At 33.5% G+C, this 18,631-nt stretch overlaps 1 protein-coding gene across 4 annotated transcripts in view; it reads left to right on the top strand.

The window, feature by feature from the left end:
- The window catches only part of LOC108317712 (sodium channel protein type 1 subunit alpha), a 144,683-nt gene that overhangs the window by 83,102 nt on the left and 42,950 nt on the right, over positions 1 to 18,631 (top strand). For 2 of the 4 annotated variants that reach the window (XM_017548370.2, XM_037745791.1), the window contains exons 4-14: positions 1,782 to 1,871; positions 3,492 to 3,620; positions 5,138 to 5,229; positions 6,088 to 6,357; positions 9,951 to 10,014; positions 11,158 to 11,299; positions 11,955 to 12,161; positions 13,632 to 13,916; positions 14,931 to 15,311; positions 16,571 to 16,703; positions 17,531 to 17,769. In XM_017548370.2, the coding sequence (XP_017403859.1) occupies positions 1,782 to 1,871; positions 3,492 to 3,620; positions 5,138 to 5,229; positions 6,088 to 6,357; positions 9,951 to 10,014; positions 11,158 to 11,299; positions 11,955 to 12,161; positions 13,632 to 13,916; positions 14,931 to 15,311; positions 16,571 to 16,703; positions 17,531 to 17,769 (2,032 nt within the window). The remainder of the gene's footprint in view (positions 1 to 1,781; positions 1,872 to 3,491; positions 3,621 to 5,137; positions 5,230 to 6,087; positions 6,358 to 9,950; positions 10,015 to 11,157; positions 11,300 to 11,954; positions 12,162 to 13,631; positions 13,917 to 14,930; positions 15,312 to 16,570; positions 16,704 to 17,530; positions 17,770 to 18,631) is intronic. The other 2 variants (XM_017548385.2, XM_017548376.2) reach the window with 2 other exon arrangements.

Here is an 18,631-nt window from a genome sequence, read left to right as displayed (position 1 = left end):
GGATTTATGTACTTTTGTTATCTTTCTAAAAATATTTATATATATATAATCCTACAAATCTAGAGTAAGATAGCCATATTTACCTTTACCATCTTTATACAAAATTTGTGATGGTGGGAAATTTGCAGCAAACAGTGTTATAATAACAGAAAAATCTACCTCCATACCTGAGTTCATCCATAGTTATGATATAAAACACTTCAATGTATCTTTGAATAAACCTTTAAGCATATTTTCTGTCAGAGAATGTCAGGAGACTTTGGCCAGTACTTAGTAATTCTTGACATTTCCTGATGGTTGTTGTAAAGGAAGTACTGGAATATTGGCTGAATTTCAAATTCAAGTCATGAGGTATGATGCTGCCATGCAAAACCGATTGCTTAGTAAAGACTCTGGAAGTTAATAAAAGAAGTTGGCATATATTTCCAAATGGTCTTAAGGGATTTGGCTTCATGATTCCACTGGTGTTAAAAAGGACTCCACAATTAATTCATTTGTTGATCAGTTTGGTAAAACAATTCATTTCTAATTGCATCTTGTTTGATAGTTTTGGCAATAATAGATATAAAAATACCATTATAATTATCATAAGCTCATACTACTTTTTTTAAAGGATTCTAAAATTTAAAAGGCCATTCTAATTTTAAGGTGATAGCAAGAAATTTCTTAGTGATATAAATATGCTATTACTAAAATTACAAGATTTGAAACATAAAAATCATATGATGAGGGTTTTTACCCTTATGGAAGTTTCCTTATCCCAGTTTGTATTCCTAGTGCCATCATGTGGTCATTTGATGAAAACTTTCTTTTACAGCTATGGAAAATTTTTGTTTTGGCCGTAAACTGCAGTGGAGCAAGTATTGGATATTAATGCAGAAAACGTATATTCTAGGCCTGGGCCCTTTATCTAATTTCTCTACAGCTTAGTTAGGCCTTATTTCTCTGATTCTAAAAATATAGTGATAAAACTAATTGTTTTTTAAGTTCCCTTTCAGCTATATAATTCTGTTATGCCTTTTCATTTGTTTTAGGTACCACTTAGAGTATATTTATTCACTTACAGATACTGTTCCAAGCATTTCCAATACATTAACTCATGTAGTCTTCATGTCAGAATGATTACATGACAAAATGACCACATTTTTAGCTTCATTACAGAGAAGTAGGAAGAGATACAAGGCAATAGCACAGAGAGGTTGAGTCACTTGGCCAACATCACTTTGCTATGTTGAATTTGAATTACATTTCCATCATGTTAAGTGCTAACCTTCAAGCATATTCACTTTTAATGTTAGCCAATGCTGCTGTACTTGTATAAATTCAGTCAAAATAGAGCAACCCAACAATTAGCATTACGGTACTTATACTACAATTTCTTTTTCATGCATTGAACTATGTTGGATAAGATGTGTTTAAGAAATTACAATATTGCAGATAAGTGCCCTTCCTCCACAATTTACTAGTTTATTCACCTGAATGAGTTCACGTCAATACTTTCTGCTGAAAAACTATGCAACTCCAGGTGACACAAAAATAGTCTTCTTACTGAAGTTCTCTATGAGGTGAATATATTGATTTAATAATTGTTGTAAAAACAACACCTTATACTGATATTACCCACATTTTACACATGGACAAAATTGAAATATAAAGAGATTAGATGACTTGCCCACAGTGCATTTATCCCTGAGTTTTGGCTAAGCTTTTCATTGTTAGCTTCTTGTAATATAACACTTGGATTTGGATTTTCTTTTGTGTGTTCCTTAACAATAACCTACATTATTCAGCATGTTAATTATGTGCACTATTTTGACAAACTGTGTGTTTATGACAATGAGTAGCCCTCCTGATTGGACAAAGAATGTAGAGTAAGTTCAACTTACATTTTTTAATAACAGATATACATTTGAGATTTTGAAACTGTGCCTTCAAGTATTCTCAAAATAAAACTGAAAAGCATTTTATTAAAGCCATTTCTAGACAAAGTTATGCAGCAAGAGGACAATGCTCATTGGTCCTCCCGCCTACTGGCATTAAATCTGATTACATCTCTCTTTCACCTGTACCTGGTGTTCAACAGAATACCACTACTCTTGGACATTTACCCCTTTTCCTTTAAAATCTACAGTAGCCAAAACAAATGTGGTCATAGCAATTGCAGAAAAGAGCCAATGTGATAGACCTTGGTTCCAGTTAAATTCCAGATAAATTCATTGAGTCAAGAATCAAAAAGCATTAGTAACAAATGTCATGTGAAGACAATATTGAACCTCACAAAGTTTTCATTTCCATCAGGCACATCCAATTCATGTCAGGCCAATATCAGTTCCAAGTGTGGTCACCAACAAATTGAAAAATAATCCAAAGTTTCAGGATTGTAGAACTTGAAAATTCAGTAGACTGAAGACTAAACTAACAGAAATGAATTTTTTGTAAAGCTTTCAGAAACCAGAAGCATTACTAACTATATTGACGGTCTCTCTGTTCTGGGGATTCCTTCAAGGCAGAGAGGCCAGATTTGTGATAACTGCAGCTGGGCTACTCTACCCATAGCTGCTCACCTGCCCACACTTTCCATTTGTAATGCCTGTTACTACACAGCTGCTGACCCGACCCGTAACAGCTACAGAAGTAAGGATTATGTTGGTGTGAACTTAATTGCGGTTTTTGCCATTACCTTCAATTGAAGGTAACATTTGCACCAACCTATTTCCAAGAGTGTCTCCTTTCTTATAGGCTGAGGCCAAGAAGAAAACTGACATTCTGATGAAAATAATAAATTTTATATACAAAAAAATTGTAAAACATTGAAGTTAATATAGGAGGCCCCACAGGTTTTCAGTCACCCTAGTTTCTGTGATTTTATCTCACTCTCACACCCCAATTTCTGAGAAGATTTAAACTTTGGAAATATGTAAGTTTCTGAATTATCATAAGAATTTTATTCTAAATTAAATTTTTACTTCTTATAACCCTAGAATTATTTACTTTGACTTTAAAGAAGTCCTTATTCCAAGTAAGTTTAACTATCTTGGAGAAAAAGAAGACATAAGACATGCTAATTTGTCAATTTTCTCTCATTCTTAGAACACCATTAAAATTGATGAGATTTTTTTTCCCTAAAAGAAAATCATTTCATGCTTCTGCAATATTATTTATTGGCTATTCTATCATGTAAACATACTAAATATTTCTCAGGAGATTGTGTTTATTTGTGTAAATACCAAGACATTTCAGACAATAGCTAGATAGATTTCATGCACCTTAAATTTCTCACAGTACTCTTAAGACACTTTATAAAACAACTCTTTGTGTATTAGGAAGTTGAATTTAAATTTAGGGCTACATTTTGTTTGTATGAAAATAAAATCCATCTGCTTAATTTTCTTTTTTAATATTCATCTATTCCACTGATGGAGTGATAAGAAATTGGTATGCTATTAAAAAACACTGTAACTTTATCAAATTTTTTGGATGTTTGTTTTCAGATACACCTTCACAGGAATATATACTTTTGAATCACTTATAAAAATAATTGCAAGGGGATTCTGTTTAGAGGATTTTACTTTCCTTCGGGATCCATGGAACTGGCTTGATTTCACTGTCATTACATTTGCGTAAGTGCCTTTTTTGAAACTTTAAGAGAGAACATCGTCTGGTTTTCTATCAGTGCTTATGCTTTTAAAAATAGGCTTGCTTTACTTGTGGAATATTTTGCTGTGATTTATCCAAACTCTGGATTTCAACGTAGCACAATAAAGGTCTAAGTGGAATTTCACCATGGCATGAAAGCTTTGCAGTAGTTGAAAACTACAATTTTCACACACAGCATCTGTCAGAGAATTTCATATATGCCCCTCTTACACACACACATACACACACAATCACATATGAATATATACATTCTAATATCAAAACACAAGCATATTTGTAATACATCTGTGAAAATCAATTTTAAAATTCAACCACAAAACAGTTTTATTGGCTACACAAATTTGCAATGACCTTGCTTATATTACACACAGCTTCTTTTGTGGTCTGGTAGAATAATAAAAAATATCTACTAACATCAAAACAATCTGACAAATCAAACTAAGAAAAGAAAAGAAGATATTTGAAATATTATGTATTTAATATGTTAAATTACTGATTTCTTAGACCTTTAGAGGGATACATTCTCTCTGCCTCTTTCTGTTTCTCTCCTGACCCTTCCTTCTTCCCTTTTATGGCTTTCTTCATCTCTTTAGTCTCAACATAAACCTCTTTACCCTTATCAACTATTCATATCCACTTAGTAATATGCCTAGTTTATGCACCCCTGTGCTTTTTTCTAGTGGTAAACTTCCTCAGGAAAAGACCCAGAAAAATAATAGAAAACCATTCAGGAGTAAGTTAATGTAGGGCGTAGGAGGAGGCTGCCCATCAACATTTACCCTCATCTCTTCTTCAGGAGCTGATTTCTTGGTCTCTTACAACTGTGATGTAGTGGATAGGGGCAGGAGAGGTAGCACTGATATACTCAGGACTCCAAATACTGCATGTTTGGTCTTAATTTCCTATCTGATTAGAATGAGCCAATTTTTTGCCAGGTTTTCTGGCCATAGCTCAAATGAAGGCATACAGGACTTCTATTTCTTAAGAACAAAATGGCAATAATAATAGGGGCATTATTGGACTGTCATGAAGTATTATTCTTAATTTGCCTAACTTTCCAAGTTACACTAGGAAAATCTTATCTCATCTATAAAAGCAATAAGGCAATCTGCCTTTTCAAGCCTAAATTTCTGTTGGGTGATTTTACATATTTTCCATAGTGATGGAATCTAATTTCTGATTTGCCACTTACAATATTTATCATTTAAAATCACTAAGAAGGTCTTATGAAAGACCCATGCAAGTAATATAAATCTTGCTAAAATCTTGAATAACTGTGATTTAATTCTACAGGTTTGTAACAGAATTTGTAAACCTAGGCAAATTTTCAGCTCTTCGCACTTTCAGAGTCTTGAGAGCTTTGAAAACTATTTCTGTAGTTCCAGGTAAGAAGTGATTAGAGTAAAGCATAGGCTCCTTGTATCTACAGTGCTTTCTTTGTATCTTGTTATTGTGTTTGTGTGTGAACTCCCTATTACAGGTACGTCACAGAATTTGTGGACCTGGGCAATGTCTCGGCATTGAGAACATTCAGAGTTCTTCGAGCACTGAAGACAATTTCAGTCATTCCAGGTGAGAGCTAGGTTAGACACTGAGACTGACTCCATCATGTTTTTCAGCATCTTTTTTTTTTTTTTTTTTTTTTTTTTTTAAATGGAATCATAAGACTAGATATTCCAAAGAAAATGATTCTTATTGTTTAGACATAAGTTTTATCAACCTTGGAGTTTAACAATGTCTTATGTGAGATACTGTAATTTGAGGTCAGGGTGATTTGCACTTACAAATATCATGGGTTTTTTTTCCCGCATGTTAACGTTATCAAGAATTTACTCCCTTTTGAATGTACCAGTCTGTAGTTTCTTATTTATTAGAGTCATTAATGACTATGTGTGTACAATGTAAATCTTCTAAGTATTTTGCTAACAAAAGAGAAGGGAATAAGATAATAAAGAATAGTGTAAGTTTGCATGGAGGATTTATTATCTTAAGGCACATTTCTACTGCAAACCACTTTCAGTTTCACAGCAAAATATTTTCTACTTATACATAGGAATTTTAAAATATTTATTCAGATATTTTATTATAAAACTGACCTCTGACCCTAATCAAAGTGTGGAGCAAGTTTCAGTAGCAAAAAGGAAAAAGACAGAGCCCTTTCCTTAATATAGGCTCCATGAAGAACATGAACCTTCCATTACTTTATCTCAGCCTAATGGGATATGAATCTTCATTCCATTGTTTAAATCATTACATTTCTGGAGTTCATCTTCATAAATGCCTCCCCTTTCCATGAAGTGTTGCTTCTCCACTAGCATTGTAAACATTTTTGGACTTATGCATGAAATCTATGTTTTCAAGAAAATTGTGTGAAGCTTTTATTATTTCAGATGTGTTAAGTCTTCACAGTAATAGGCTTCTTTCTTTCAGGCCTGAAAACCATTGTGGGAGCCCTGATCCAATCTGTGAAGAAGCTCTCAGATGTAATGATCCTGACTGTTTTCTGTCTGAGCGTGTTTGCTCTCATTGGGCTGCAGCTGTTCATGGGCAACCTGAGGAATAAATGTATACAATGGCCTCCCACCAATGCTTCCCTGGAGGAACATAGTATAGAAAAGAATATAACTGTGAATTACAATGGCACACTTATAAATGAAACTGTCTTCGAGTTTGACTGGAAGTCATATATTCAAGATTCAAGTAAGAATTATTGTTATATACATTTCCTAAAAAAGTAGAATTGAATTGTTTGTAACACAAAGGATAAAGACTTGAGAAGAGATGGATATCCCATTTTGTGTGATGTGCTTATTACACATTGCATGCCTGTATCAAAACATCTCATGTACCCCATATATAGAAACACCAACCATGTACCCACAAAAATTAAAATTAAAAATTAAAACCTAACAAAATAAATAAAACAATTACTTACAAAAAAGAATTACTATTATGTATATTTAGTCTTTTCATTGCTAATGTGCCTTCCATCTATGCATGAAAAATATTTTTAAATGAACACATAACAAGTTGTGATCTTTTAGAAAATTACCGAATCAGCCAGTCACAGGCCTGTAATCCCAGCACTTTGGGAGGCTGAGGCAGGTGGATCACAAGGTCAGGAGTTCGAGACCAGCCTGACCAACATAATGAAACCCTGTCTCTAAAAAAAAAAAGAAAATTACCTCTAAAAAAACAAGAAGAAAAAAAAGAAATTATTCAAACTATTTAACAATATTTAAAATTATATCGTATTTGGTATTTCTATCCCTGGATTTTAAATAATAGATTACTTATATTTCTGGAACTAATTTTAAAGAAGAATTTTGTTAATCACCTTATCAATGGCTTACACATACATTTAACTATTTTGTTCATAATTACTCTAGTTTTGACATCTAAATGCCACTTTCTATTTTATCATCATTTGGAAGGCTGAAGAATTCAGCTAGAAAGGATTTTCCTAGGATCTTTGGTTACTATACATTCTTTCTGAGGTAACTGATATAATCAAAGGAGATAAAATATGTGAATGCCTTTTGTGAATTCTACAGTACTATGCAAATGTAGCCATTATACATTAATTACACAATGTCTTTTATGTATCAGAAACACTGAGGAAAATAATGGAGATAATTAATGGCTTCAGGGTGTTATAGATTAATAGATTATTTTATTACTTTAAGGAAATAAAATGATATCTAAAAGTATATATTATTCTTATATTTGAAAAGTAGTATTACATCAAAAAAAAGAAAATTACAGTTAATAAAACTTCAGGTGAGAGTAATAGAAAATGTTAGTCAGCTGCAGTGGCTCACACCTATAATCCTAGCACTTTGAGAGGCTGAGACTGGAAGATCACTTGAGGCAAGGAGTTTGAGACCAGCATGGGCAACATAGTGAGACCCCTTCTCTGAATAAAAAAAAAAAAAATATATATATATATATATATATATACACATACACACACATATATTATATAACATAATGTATATATGATATGTATATATGTGTGTGTATATATTTTATATAGACACATACATATATGAGTTGGGTGAGGTGGCATGCACCTATAGTCTCAGGTAGTAAGGAGGCTGAGATGGGAAGATCACTTGAACCTGGGAGGCCAGGACTGAAGTGAGCCATGATTGTGCCACTGAACTCCAGCATGGGTGACAGAGTAAGACTCTATCTCAGTAATAATAATAATTGTGCTAATACGTTTTCTCTTTCTAAAGTGACAATAAAAAGTGTGTAAGTTTTTTCTCTCTTTAATTTTAGAATCTGCCAGTAGTAATATTTTAAAATCAAGGAGAATTAGAACATGATTAATAAGAAATGGAAAAGTCTTTTTTAAGGAAAAGCATTAAACCTACACAACTCAGATTTTAGATGTTCTTGCATATAGTATACATTTATTATTTTAAGGTGATGAATAATATTTTGGAAAAAAAAAGAAAGAAAACTTCAGTGACTGATTGTGTGGAACAAACAGAATAAATTACAGAAAGTTACCAGTGGTTTGGTACTTATTAATGTAATGACAGCATAGTTAAAAAAGAAAGAACTAATCAGCATCTCCTTATAGTTATAAATCTGGAAAATACCTTGGATTGATACAAATTAACTCTTCCATGACATTCAGTGATATTCTAATAAATAATTTGCAGACAGTTGTAAATCTTTAGATTTAGTTGTAGATCTTTAGTTGTTAATCTTTGAATTAAGAACAGTGTCAGAGAAATACACAAATGTTTCTTATTCACTTGATATGATGCCAGTAGTTCCAATTCAGTCACCAATTCCCCAAAATCTGTTGTTTGTTTTATCTAAGTTCAAAATACTGACTAGGAGGGTTATTTAGGGTGTATTCTCTCTAGGGAAAATTTATTGGACTGCATTTTTCCTATATGCAAAGTGAAAAAAATAAATAATATCTGAGGTCATTTTCAGCTGTCAACATCTATGATTCTTATATTAAGCCAAATGCAAATATAAATAAAATGGCTCATTTTTGAAAGTGATAAAAAAAATTAAATCGATTTAAATTAAAGATAAATATTGTAACTGAAAATTCATATTTTCCTCAGGTTAAGTCTTTTAGATAATTGAATTTAATAGGAAAAACTTCATTTATAAATATGAGATATCAAAAGCTATAAAATATCATCCAGAAACTCTTATGATCTTTTCACTTTGTTTAATTTTAATTGAAATTTAGAAAATACTATGTCAACTTTCCTGTGTGAGTTCAAGAAGTCAAGATAGCAGAAATAAAAATGATATTTTTCCTTATGTGGTTCTGTGTCCTTTATGGAACACTGCATGGAATAAATTCCTCAGAAAACTTGACATCTAGAAAATATATGTTCTTACAAAATCCAACAGTGATTGTACAATTCACGTTTTTCTCTTTTTGTCTTTTATTTACTTATTCATTCAATAAACTTTACAGAAAGGCCATCCAGTCTCAAACAAACATGAATATAGAAATAATTAATGATCCAGGCTTTCTTTCTAGGACATGTGCTTGTAAATAAGTAATTACAGTATAGGAGTGTTACTACAAGAATAATTCAAGTATATACATGTTACTGGTAGCACAGTGAGGGGGTTCTTAATTGTGTCAATATTTAGTGGAAAGAAAGTTGAAAATATCAAGGAAGAAGTTACAGAAGAACTGGATGTTGCAAGAAGCCAAGGAGTTTGCAAGAAACAGGCAGCTTTGAGATAATGTAGTGTTCACCTAGAGTCATTATTTTAGCTTTAGTATTTAAGACTTTTTAAAATTTCTTTCATTTCAGTTGTTGATATGATTTACGCATATTTTACTGTAAGTTGGCTATATTCTGTGAGAATATAAATTATATTTAATTATTAAATGTATATTTGTTAAAAATATAGAAGACCAGAAGATATACTATTCTCTTATTTTGAAATATGTGGCTGTTTTGAGAAAACAAAGAAATTCCTGTCATTTCTGTCTATTTTTACTGAATGATTTTTTTTCATGAGAATGGTGGACAAATGCTAATACCCTTTTGAAAGATTATGTTGGTAACTGTTATTGTCACTAACTTTACCATAATGAAGAAAGACTTTGCACTGTAAAGTATCTAGATAAAATATCTAGAATTTGGAGGGAGAAGAGATAAATGCTTGTGTCTTTGAATAAATTATATATTTAAAATTACTCAATAAACTTAAAAGTAGAACCTGACCTTCCTCTTCTCATTTTAGTGTTTTTAACAATGCAAATGTTCATCATATAACTTTCTTTTTTGAAACAGGATATCATTATTTCCTGGAGGGTTTTTTAGATGCACTACTATGTGGAAATAGCTCTGATGCAGGGTAAGTCAATAATTTGTGTGTATCTGTGTATCTTTGTGTGTACACACACACACACACACACACACATATATATATATATATATATATATATATATATACATGTGCATCTTTTCTCTGTTTTTATAGAAACTGCAGATAACAGCCAACTAATTTTATTGACATTAATTTGTTATATGTAATGTTTTTTGTAAAGTATGAGATTATTTAAATATTAGGCAAGATTTATGTTTTTTAAAGCAAGAATACTTTTAGACACATGCACATGTATGTTCATTGCAGCACTATTCACAAAACAAAGACATGGAACCACACTAAATGCCCATCAATGATAGGCTGGATAAAGAAAATGTAGTACACCATGGAATACTTTACAGCCATAAAAAATAATTAGATCATGTCCTTTGCAGGAATATGGATGGAACTAGAGGCCATTATCCTTAGTTAACTATTGCAGAAACAGAAAACTACCAGACAGTACCACATGTCCTCACTTATAAGTGGGAGCTAAATGATGAGACCATGTGGACACATAGAGGGGAACAACAGACAATAGGGCCTACCAGAGGGTGGAATGTGGGAGGAGGGAGAGGTCCAGGAAAAAAACTAGTGGGTACTGGCTTCATACCTGGGTGATGAAATAATCTGTTCAACAAACCCCCATTACACACATTTATCTATATAACAAACCTGCACATGCATTCACCCCTGAACGTCAAACAAAAGTATAAAAAAAAGGAGAAAAATATCTATTAAACATCCACTGCACATAACAGCAAAAATCCAAAAAGGAGTTTATTTTTACTCCTTTATTAGGAGTAAATAATAATAACAATGCTGTTTCTCTTAAATAAGTATATTGAACTATAAACTCTGGAGACTTCATAGTAGTAAAAATGGAGATGTTGAAAATGCAAATTATCAACAAAAAATTATTTTGTAAATTATTATTAGAAATGCTGTACGATATTTTAATGATGACACCAAGTAGCTAATAAGACTATACACAAAGTTGGGAAATAGATTAGTTACTTACTTATCATACAATATTAGTTACTTATTTATCATATAATATAAATAGAGCATGGTATCATAGTAAAAAGTCAGCCGAATATCTGGTAATACTTTCTTTTGCCCCACTTGCAGCCAATGTCCAGAGGGATATATATGTGTGAAAGCTGGTAGAAATCCCAATTACGGCTACACAAGCTTTGATACCTTCAGCTGGGCTTTTTTGTCCTTGTTTCGACTAATGACTCAGGACTTCTGGGAAAATCTTTATCAACTGGTGAGAAACGAAAGAGTCACATTCTCTACTTAAGAAAAAGAATACAAGAAAACCAATTGAGTTATGAAAATAAAACCATGGGATAATAGAGTAGAAAGAGCAGAACTTGAAATGAGACTTGAGTTCCTCTATCCTATTGATTATAATACGTATTGAGCAGAGTGATGCCAGGGACTGCAGTTCTCTCCCATTTCTGCTTGGCTCAAAACCTGTTCTCTACCCTTCTCAGGCACAGATTGTCCTAAACAGAAGGCACATTCTCTCTTCAGCCCTATCTGCCCCCTCAAATATTATCCCTCAGGTGGGAGGTAATGAAAATGAAGAAGCAGGCATAGAAAGATAACTTTGGTCTCTTCCTTGACTTTCCTCAAAGGCTCAGCTCTTTAATGGAGGACTCCATGGTATTTTACTGACTGTTTCATTCTTGGTGAATACAAGAATTCTTCCCTAGGGATCATAATGTGAATGCATAAGCTAGGGGAGAAGTAAAAAGCTGAAGTTAAAGAAACAAAGAATCAAAAAAAGTACAGGGTGCTGTGACCAAGATAATCGCTATTTATATCTGAGTTTTGCTAGACATACAAGTAAACTGAAAGTCAAAGCCACCACTTAGTGAAATAATATTGAGAAATAAATCTGATATTATTGTTTACAGACACTACGTGCTGCTGGGAAAACGTACATGATATTTTTTGTGCTGGTCATTTTCTTGGGCTCATTCTACCTAATAAACCTGATCCTGGCTGTGGTGGCCATGGCCTATGAGGAGCAGAATCAGGCCACCTTGGAAGAAGCTGAACAGAAAGAGGCTGAATTTCAGCAGATGATTGAACAGCTTAAAAAGCAACAGGAGGCAGCTCAGGTAAAGTTGGCCTGTCTCACGGCACTGTCCTTTTATTGTTGTTCTGATTATTACAAAAATATTGAAGAGAAAGTGAATACCTAAGGGCAGGTCATGATACGAGGAATTAGTAAAGATTTCTATGTTTTGATAATCTACTTATTTAGTTTAAATATTTTGTTAATTTATTTTAAGATGTATGTAATATTAACCACAATAGAACTCTCTCATGTTATTTTAATCATTGGAAGATTCTCTAAGTAATGGGAAAATGTTATTTTGGGGTCTTTTCAAGTGAGAGACATTTATTGAATGAGTAGACTGGCATTGGGAGGAAATTCTCTTTTCTTAGAACAAGAAATCATTGGTTACCATATAAAAAGTTGCTCCTCTAGTTCTTAAACATAGTCTCTTTTGTCTTTACCTAAAAATATGTTGGCTTTTAATGTGGTTGCTATATTACCTTTATAAGGAAGCAATAAAATAATATAATGGTCTCTGATATAGCAGCATCCAATAGATATATGAATGTCACCAGTCTTACAGAGATCACTCATCTAAAAGGGATTACTTATTTTTATAGTGAAGTGTTAGTCCTTGCAGTGTGATAAATCATAAAATGCATCTCCTATCACTCTCATCTTTCTGTTTAGCATGCAAACTTATTGCCTGTACTAAAGAAGAAAGCTGTCTCAGAAATATTAATTTACATGCAAGAGTAATTAATTTATTGAGGTTACCCTGGGAACAATGATAATAATAAAAAAGTATCAACTTAGTGTCAGTACAATCTATAATCAAAAAACATTGTTCTATTCCATGTCCATGTGGCCCTTAAGAACCAGTACTGAGTTCGAAGATGGTGGGAACAGTTTTTGGAGAAGTGGATGTCTTATCTTGCTCAGCAGAAACTGTTGATTCTCCCTCTTCCATTCTTCTGGATATTGTGGATGGGTCAGAAAGGGATTTTATTATAACTGACCATAAATTGGATTAACAGTATCTTGAGGGTATTGGACAATCCAATTTCAATAACTAGAGAAAGTACGTCAGATTCTTATCCCATTCCCCTGCCTTAAGATATGACTTCAGGTAACTCATTAGCTTTTCTTCTATGCTCCAGTTTCTTTTTCAGAGAAAAGAAAACACTAATGAAATACCAATTTTCAGAGTAAATCAAATCCCAACAAGTAATGCATTTATGTTCTTGTTGATGCCTGATGGATATTTTTGAATATGTGGTCTGAGGGCATTAACACAGACATAATAAATGTTACCATGGAGAAAACCAAATTATCTCTGAAAGCCTTCATGAGGTGAAAAAAAAAAAAAAAAAAAAACCTCCTCTTACACTTCCAGAGCATCTTCTCTGTGAGATGATCCTCAATCAACTCAATATATTTTTTAAATGTCATGCAAACACTTCAGCCATTTTAAAGAAAGATACAGTCTTTTCAGGTGTTATGCTAAAACTCTTTCTCTTAAATGTAGCAAGCAGTGACTGCAACTGCCTCAGAACATTCCAGGGAGCCCAGTGCAGCAGGCAGGCTCTCAGACAGCTCATCAGGAGCCTCTAAGTTGAGTTCCAAGAGTGCCAAGGAAAGGAGAAATCGGAGGAAGAAAAGAAAACAGAAAGAGCAGTCTGGTGGGGAAGAGAAAGATGAGGATGAATTCCATAAATCTGAATCTGAGGACAGCATCAGGAGGAAAGGATTTCGCTTCTCCATTGAAGGGAACAGATTGACATATGAAAAGAGGTACTCTTCCCCACACCAGGTATGGCACTGCTGAGTTTACTGATGTATGGATGAAAATTAAAACATGGGAGAGAGAGGGAGAGTTAAAATAGACTTAGGAATTTTTATCAACTGAATCGACCACTGTCGTATTATATTTGAACTTATCCCATCTCCACATAGTTATGTGAAAATTTTACTCCACAGATATGTAAAATCTACAGCTAGGCGTAGTTAAGATAACATCAAGTTGACAATCAGGAGACCTGGATTTTCATTCTGATACTGTCTGCTGATATTTGTCTTTAACTGATGACATTTAATCTTTCTGATCCTCAGCACTTTCAAGAAAAAAAATGTGGAACTGGGGATAGCTAATCAGAAATGCCCTTTGGCTATTTTATGGTTTTGTGTTGTTTTTCCTCCTAACTTCTTTATAAGTTATCAGGCATGCTTCTGAAAATATTAGTCAGGTATACTTGATAGAAAGGCACATCACTCTGATTTCAGAAGTCCGAACTTCAAGTTCCAACAATACAATGCCTCATAGGTGAAAGAGAAATAAGAATTAAAGCGATTTTAGAAAGGTGTACTAAAATAAATCGTGAGGAGTGTTGAAAGTTTTTGAAAGAAAAGATCAATGAAAACCAAAGTGGCCTTGTTAAGGTCATGCTGCCAGTGTTCACTGAATGTTTACCACATCCACTGCCATATACTGAGGATGTTTCCCTTTGAACTTAACAAATGGTGGTTCACAGGGTTTGTGTGTGTGTGTGTGTGTGTGTGTGTGTGTATGTGTGTGTGTGTGTGTTTTCAATATGTTAAGGTTGCAATCTATCTCCTTATTCTTTAATCTTAAGGGAGAGAAACCTTCTTTTGTAAAGCTATTTTAATTTAATGTAAACACACATAAAATGAGAATGATAACCAAAAGGAATGAGTCATATTCTGTTATGAATGCTGAAATCTCCTTCCACTTAATCTTGCAAAATGAAATTACATCCAAAGGGCCATATTAATATGACTTTATTTGTCTGTTGTTTCAAACTCCTAGTCTTTGCTGAGCATCCGTGGCTCCCTATTTTCACCAAGGCGAAATAGTAGAACAAGCCTTTTCAGCTTTAGGGGACGAGCAAAGGATGTGGGATCTGAGAATGACTTTGCAGATGATGAGCACAGTACCTTTGAGGATAACGAGAGCCGTAGAGATTCCTTGTTTGTGCCCCGACGACATGGAGAGCGACGCAACAGCAACCTGAGTCAGACCAGTAGGTCATCCCGGATGCTGGCAGTGTTTCCAGCGAATGGGAAGATGCACAGCACTGTGGATTGCAATGGTGTGGTTTCCTTGGTTGGTGGACCTTCAGTTCCTACATCGCCTGTTGGACAGCTTCTGCCAGAGGTGATAATAGATAAGCCAGCTACTGATGACAATGTAAGGAAGTTTTAAATAGTTCAGGCATGGCTGGCCCATTATTGCTGCACCAGCCAGTGTTTCTACAGAACGGCAATCTTGAGAATGATCCCTGGTTGGTCACGCTGTGAATGCACCTGCATCTTGTAATATATTTAATAGACTAACCAACTAAAACTTAATAAAACCTTAACAGTCTCCTGCACAAACCTGAATGCATTTACTTTTTAAAAGTTCTAAGGATTGATTAGACACAATAATTACTGCCTCCCGTTGGATGATTTGCTATATACCCACACTGAATTTAGATAGCAGAACATCCTCTAAGGCTCTGGTATAAAAGTAAATGAATGATCCTATGTTTAAGTGTCAAGGGTGTATAATAAATCTTTCCAATGGATTCTTCAATATATCTCTGCCTTAGTTTAGATGTTCAAAAACACTGTGCATAAGTAGATAGCGTCATTGTTACCTTAATACTCCTAGTACTCATATTTTTCTTACTAAAAATGCTGATATAGGTCTTCTAAAAATTAATCTAAATGAAGAGACACAAATATATTATTAATACAGACAGATAAAATAATTGTCTGTGTACAAAGGTATGTTATGTATTTGTGAATGTATACCCAGATGAGGAATTTCTAAACAGATGCTGCCTCTTCTTAGACTGTTTACTCACTTGGAAATATATCAGCATGAAGAGGCATGACTAAGTCAGAATTAGATGACTTATTGCTTTGGTACCCTGGATGAAACTGTTGTCCATGCAGCATGTGTGTGTTCCTTTTAACATAGAGTTTGTGTTGTCAATGACCATCTACATCTTGTGTCCAGAAAATGAGATGGCAGCTAAGTGTTTCATAATCATTGATACTTTCTCAAAATTAAATGGCTACCTTCTCAAAAATCAAGTGCCTTGATCACGTATATGACTTCTTTTAAATTATTAGGTTTTTACTATTAGTTCAGAAATAAGGGTAATAACTGTTAAATATGTCTCTCAAGAGTTTCATCAACTCTATTAAAATTATTTCATATTTAAAAAAATTATTCAATCAGGGGATTAAAATCTCGGCTTTTGCTGTATGACTAAATGGTTAACAGTTTGAACATCCCAGGCTAATGATACAATAAGTCAGAAATATCTGCCATCACCAATTGAATATGAAAGTGCATGATGCATGTGTTTCATGAAATTCACTGTGTCACCATTTGGTTGCTTGCTTGTCATATTGCTCAAGTTAATCATTTAATGAATTAGCATTTTTTTTGTACAGGGAACAACCACTGAAACTGAAATGAGAAAGAGAAGGTCAAGTTCTTTCCATGTTTCCATGGACTTTCTAGAAGATCCTTCCCAAAGACAACGAGCAATGAGCATAGCCAGCATTCTAACAAATACAGTAGAAGGTTGGTGACAAGTTCCATTTCCGTTTCAATTATTTTTACTAAACTTATATCGTCTCATTTCAAACAAACATATTTGTGAGTTTGGAATAGTGCATCTAATAAGAAAACAATAGGTCTAATTCAAGAGCTGTTATTTGCTGTATGTACTCATATATTCTAGAGGCCTTAACAATTTATTTTAAACTCAGTGGTATTGGGACTAAGAATGATTTCCTAACTGTGTGACATCTCTTTGAAAATGCAGAATAAAGCATTTCTTTAGTCATAGTGACCCTCTTTTTGTTCCATTAGTTTAAGACTTCAGCAGTACTGCCCTTTTCAGCCTCATTCTAAGTACTCTCAAGATTGTAGAGGAAGAGCAGGTTGTTTTCACAAAATAAAAACAAATTAAAAAGATGATTCTTGGGTCTCATCAATCCCTATCCTAACTCTCATAGTCTGAGGTTGACAATGTCGAGTAATTCACATAGGGTTGTGCACAATATCTACACTACCCTAAACCATGTTCCCATGGAGACTTCCCGTGAAAAAGCACTCACTTAACCGGAGGCTAGTCGCTGAGCCACAGTATCAGTGCATAAGACAAAAAACTAGCCATTGTTACCTGTGTTCTATGTGTGTGTCTGATGAAATATCCTTGGGAGGTTTAGAGTAAATTCTGTAATTTTTTTAACAAGTACAAAAAATGTTGACTCTGTAACAAAAAAGTGCTGATTACTGAAAGTAAGTTTAGTGGATATAAAATAAATGTCTTGTGTATAAAGCACATCTTTTGGTGGTTTTTGTTTGTTTGTTTGTTTGTTTTTTTTGTTTTTTTTTTAATCTAGAACTTGAAGAATCAAGGCAGAAATGCCCACCCTGCTGGTATAAATTTTCCAACATATTCTTAATCTGGGACTGTTCTCCATATTGGTTAAAAGTGAAGCATGTTGTCAACCTGGTTGTGATGGATCCATTTGTTGACCTGGCCATCACCATTTGTATTGTCTTAAACACTCTTTTCATGGCCATGGAGCACTATCCAATGACGGACCATTTCAACAATGTGCTTACAGTAGGAAACTTGGTAAGCATATTGGAAGGTAAATGTGTTTAGTCTTCAAATTTTCTGCTTGAGAAACTGTTTATATTTAATTGTGTATAGCAGCCTTTCAACCATCTTTCACGCTTCCCGGCCCCTGCAAAATGGGAATTATATTTAGCTGGCCATACTCTACTTTTTGCCAAAAATAATGACCCTTAATGTGCTCACAAAAACTGAGAAAGGCATAGGCATACAGTACTACTTGAAAAGTCAACAGTAATATTTATAACTTTTTCAAGATCCAGAAGTAGCTCACTGTTTAAGAACATACTTTTTGAGTTATTATAATTTCTCTTACTGTAGAAGGCTAAAATAAACTTGTGAATCTCTTTTATCCTTCTTAGTCAACATCATTGCAAGAAATAATTTAACAATTCAAAAATGCCTCCAGATTTTCTTCTTCCAGGATCTAGGTAGTACATATATTGTTTTATCCATCTATTCTATACCAAAACATGAACTATTAAAAACCTCCAGTACATTTTGTGTATTGTATGATTACAAAGATCATTTTTGGTAAAGTTTTCCACTTGATTTTTCCTTTTTGTGCTTCAAAAAAAATTATTAAAATGTTTGCCAGTCAACTCAACTTAGGAGTATTAACTTTGATTTGCTGAAAGAAATAGCTATCTAAAGTAATGTATGCATTTTCTGTAATATTTGATTTGAAGTTTAGGATTTCTGGTGGTGGAAAGCAGAAACATTATGCATAACAACCTGCATTTTATTAGTATACCCTTGAAACTCTACTATTTATACTACAGAAGTAAATTTATTTTTTCATGTGCATAACAAAGAATGATAATAGTAATGCACCTAGTATAATAGTAGATAAAAATGTGTA

This window comes from Cebus imitator, unplaced genomic scaffold (genome assembly GCF_001604975.1).
Source record: "Cebus imitator isolate Cc_AM_T3 unplaced genomic scaffold, Cebus_imitator-1.0 Scaffold10, whole genome shotgun sequence".
NCBI lineage: Eukaryota > Metazoa > Chordata > Mammalia > Primates > Cebidae > Cebus > Cebus imitator.
Note: the sequence above shows the minus strand (reverse complement) of the source record. Positions and strands in the feature narration are given on the sequence as shown.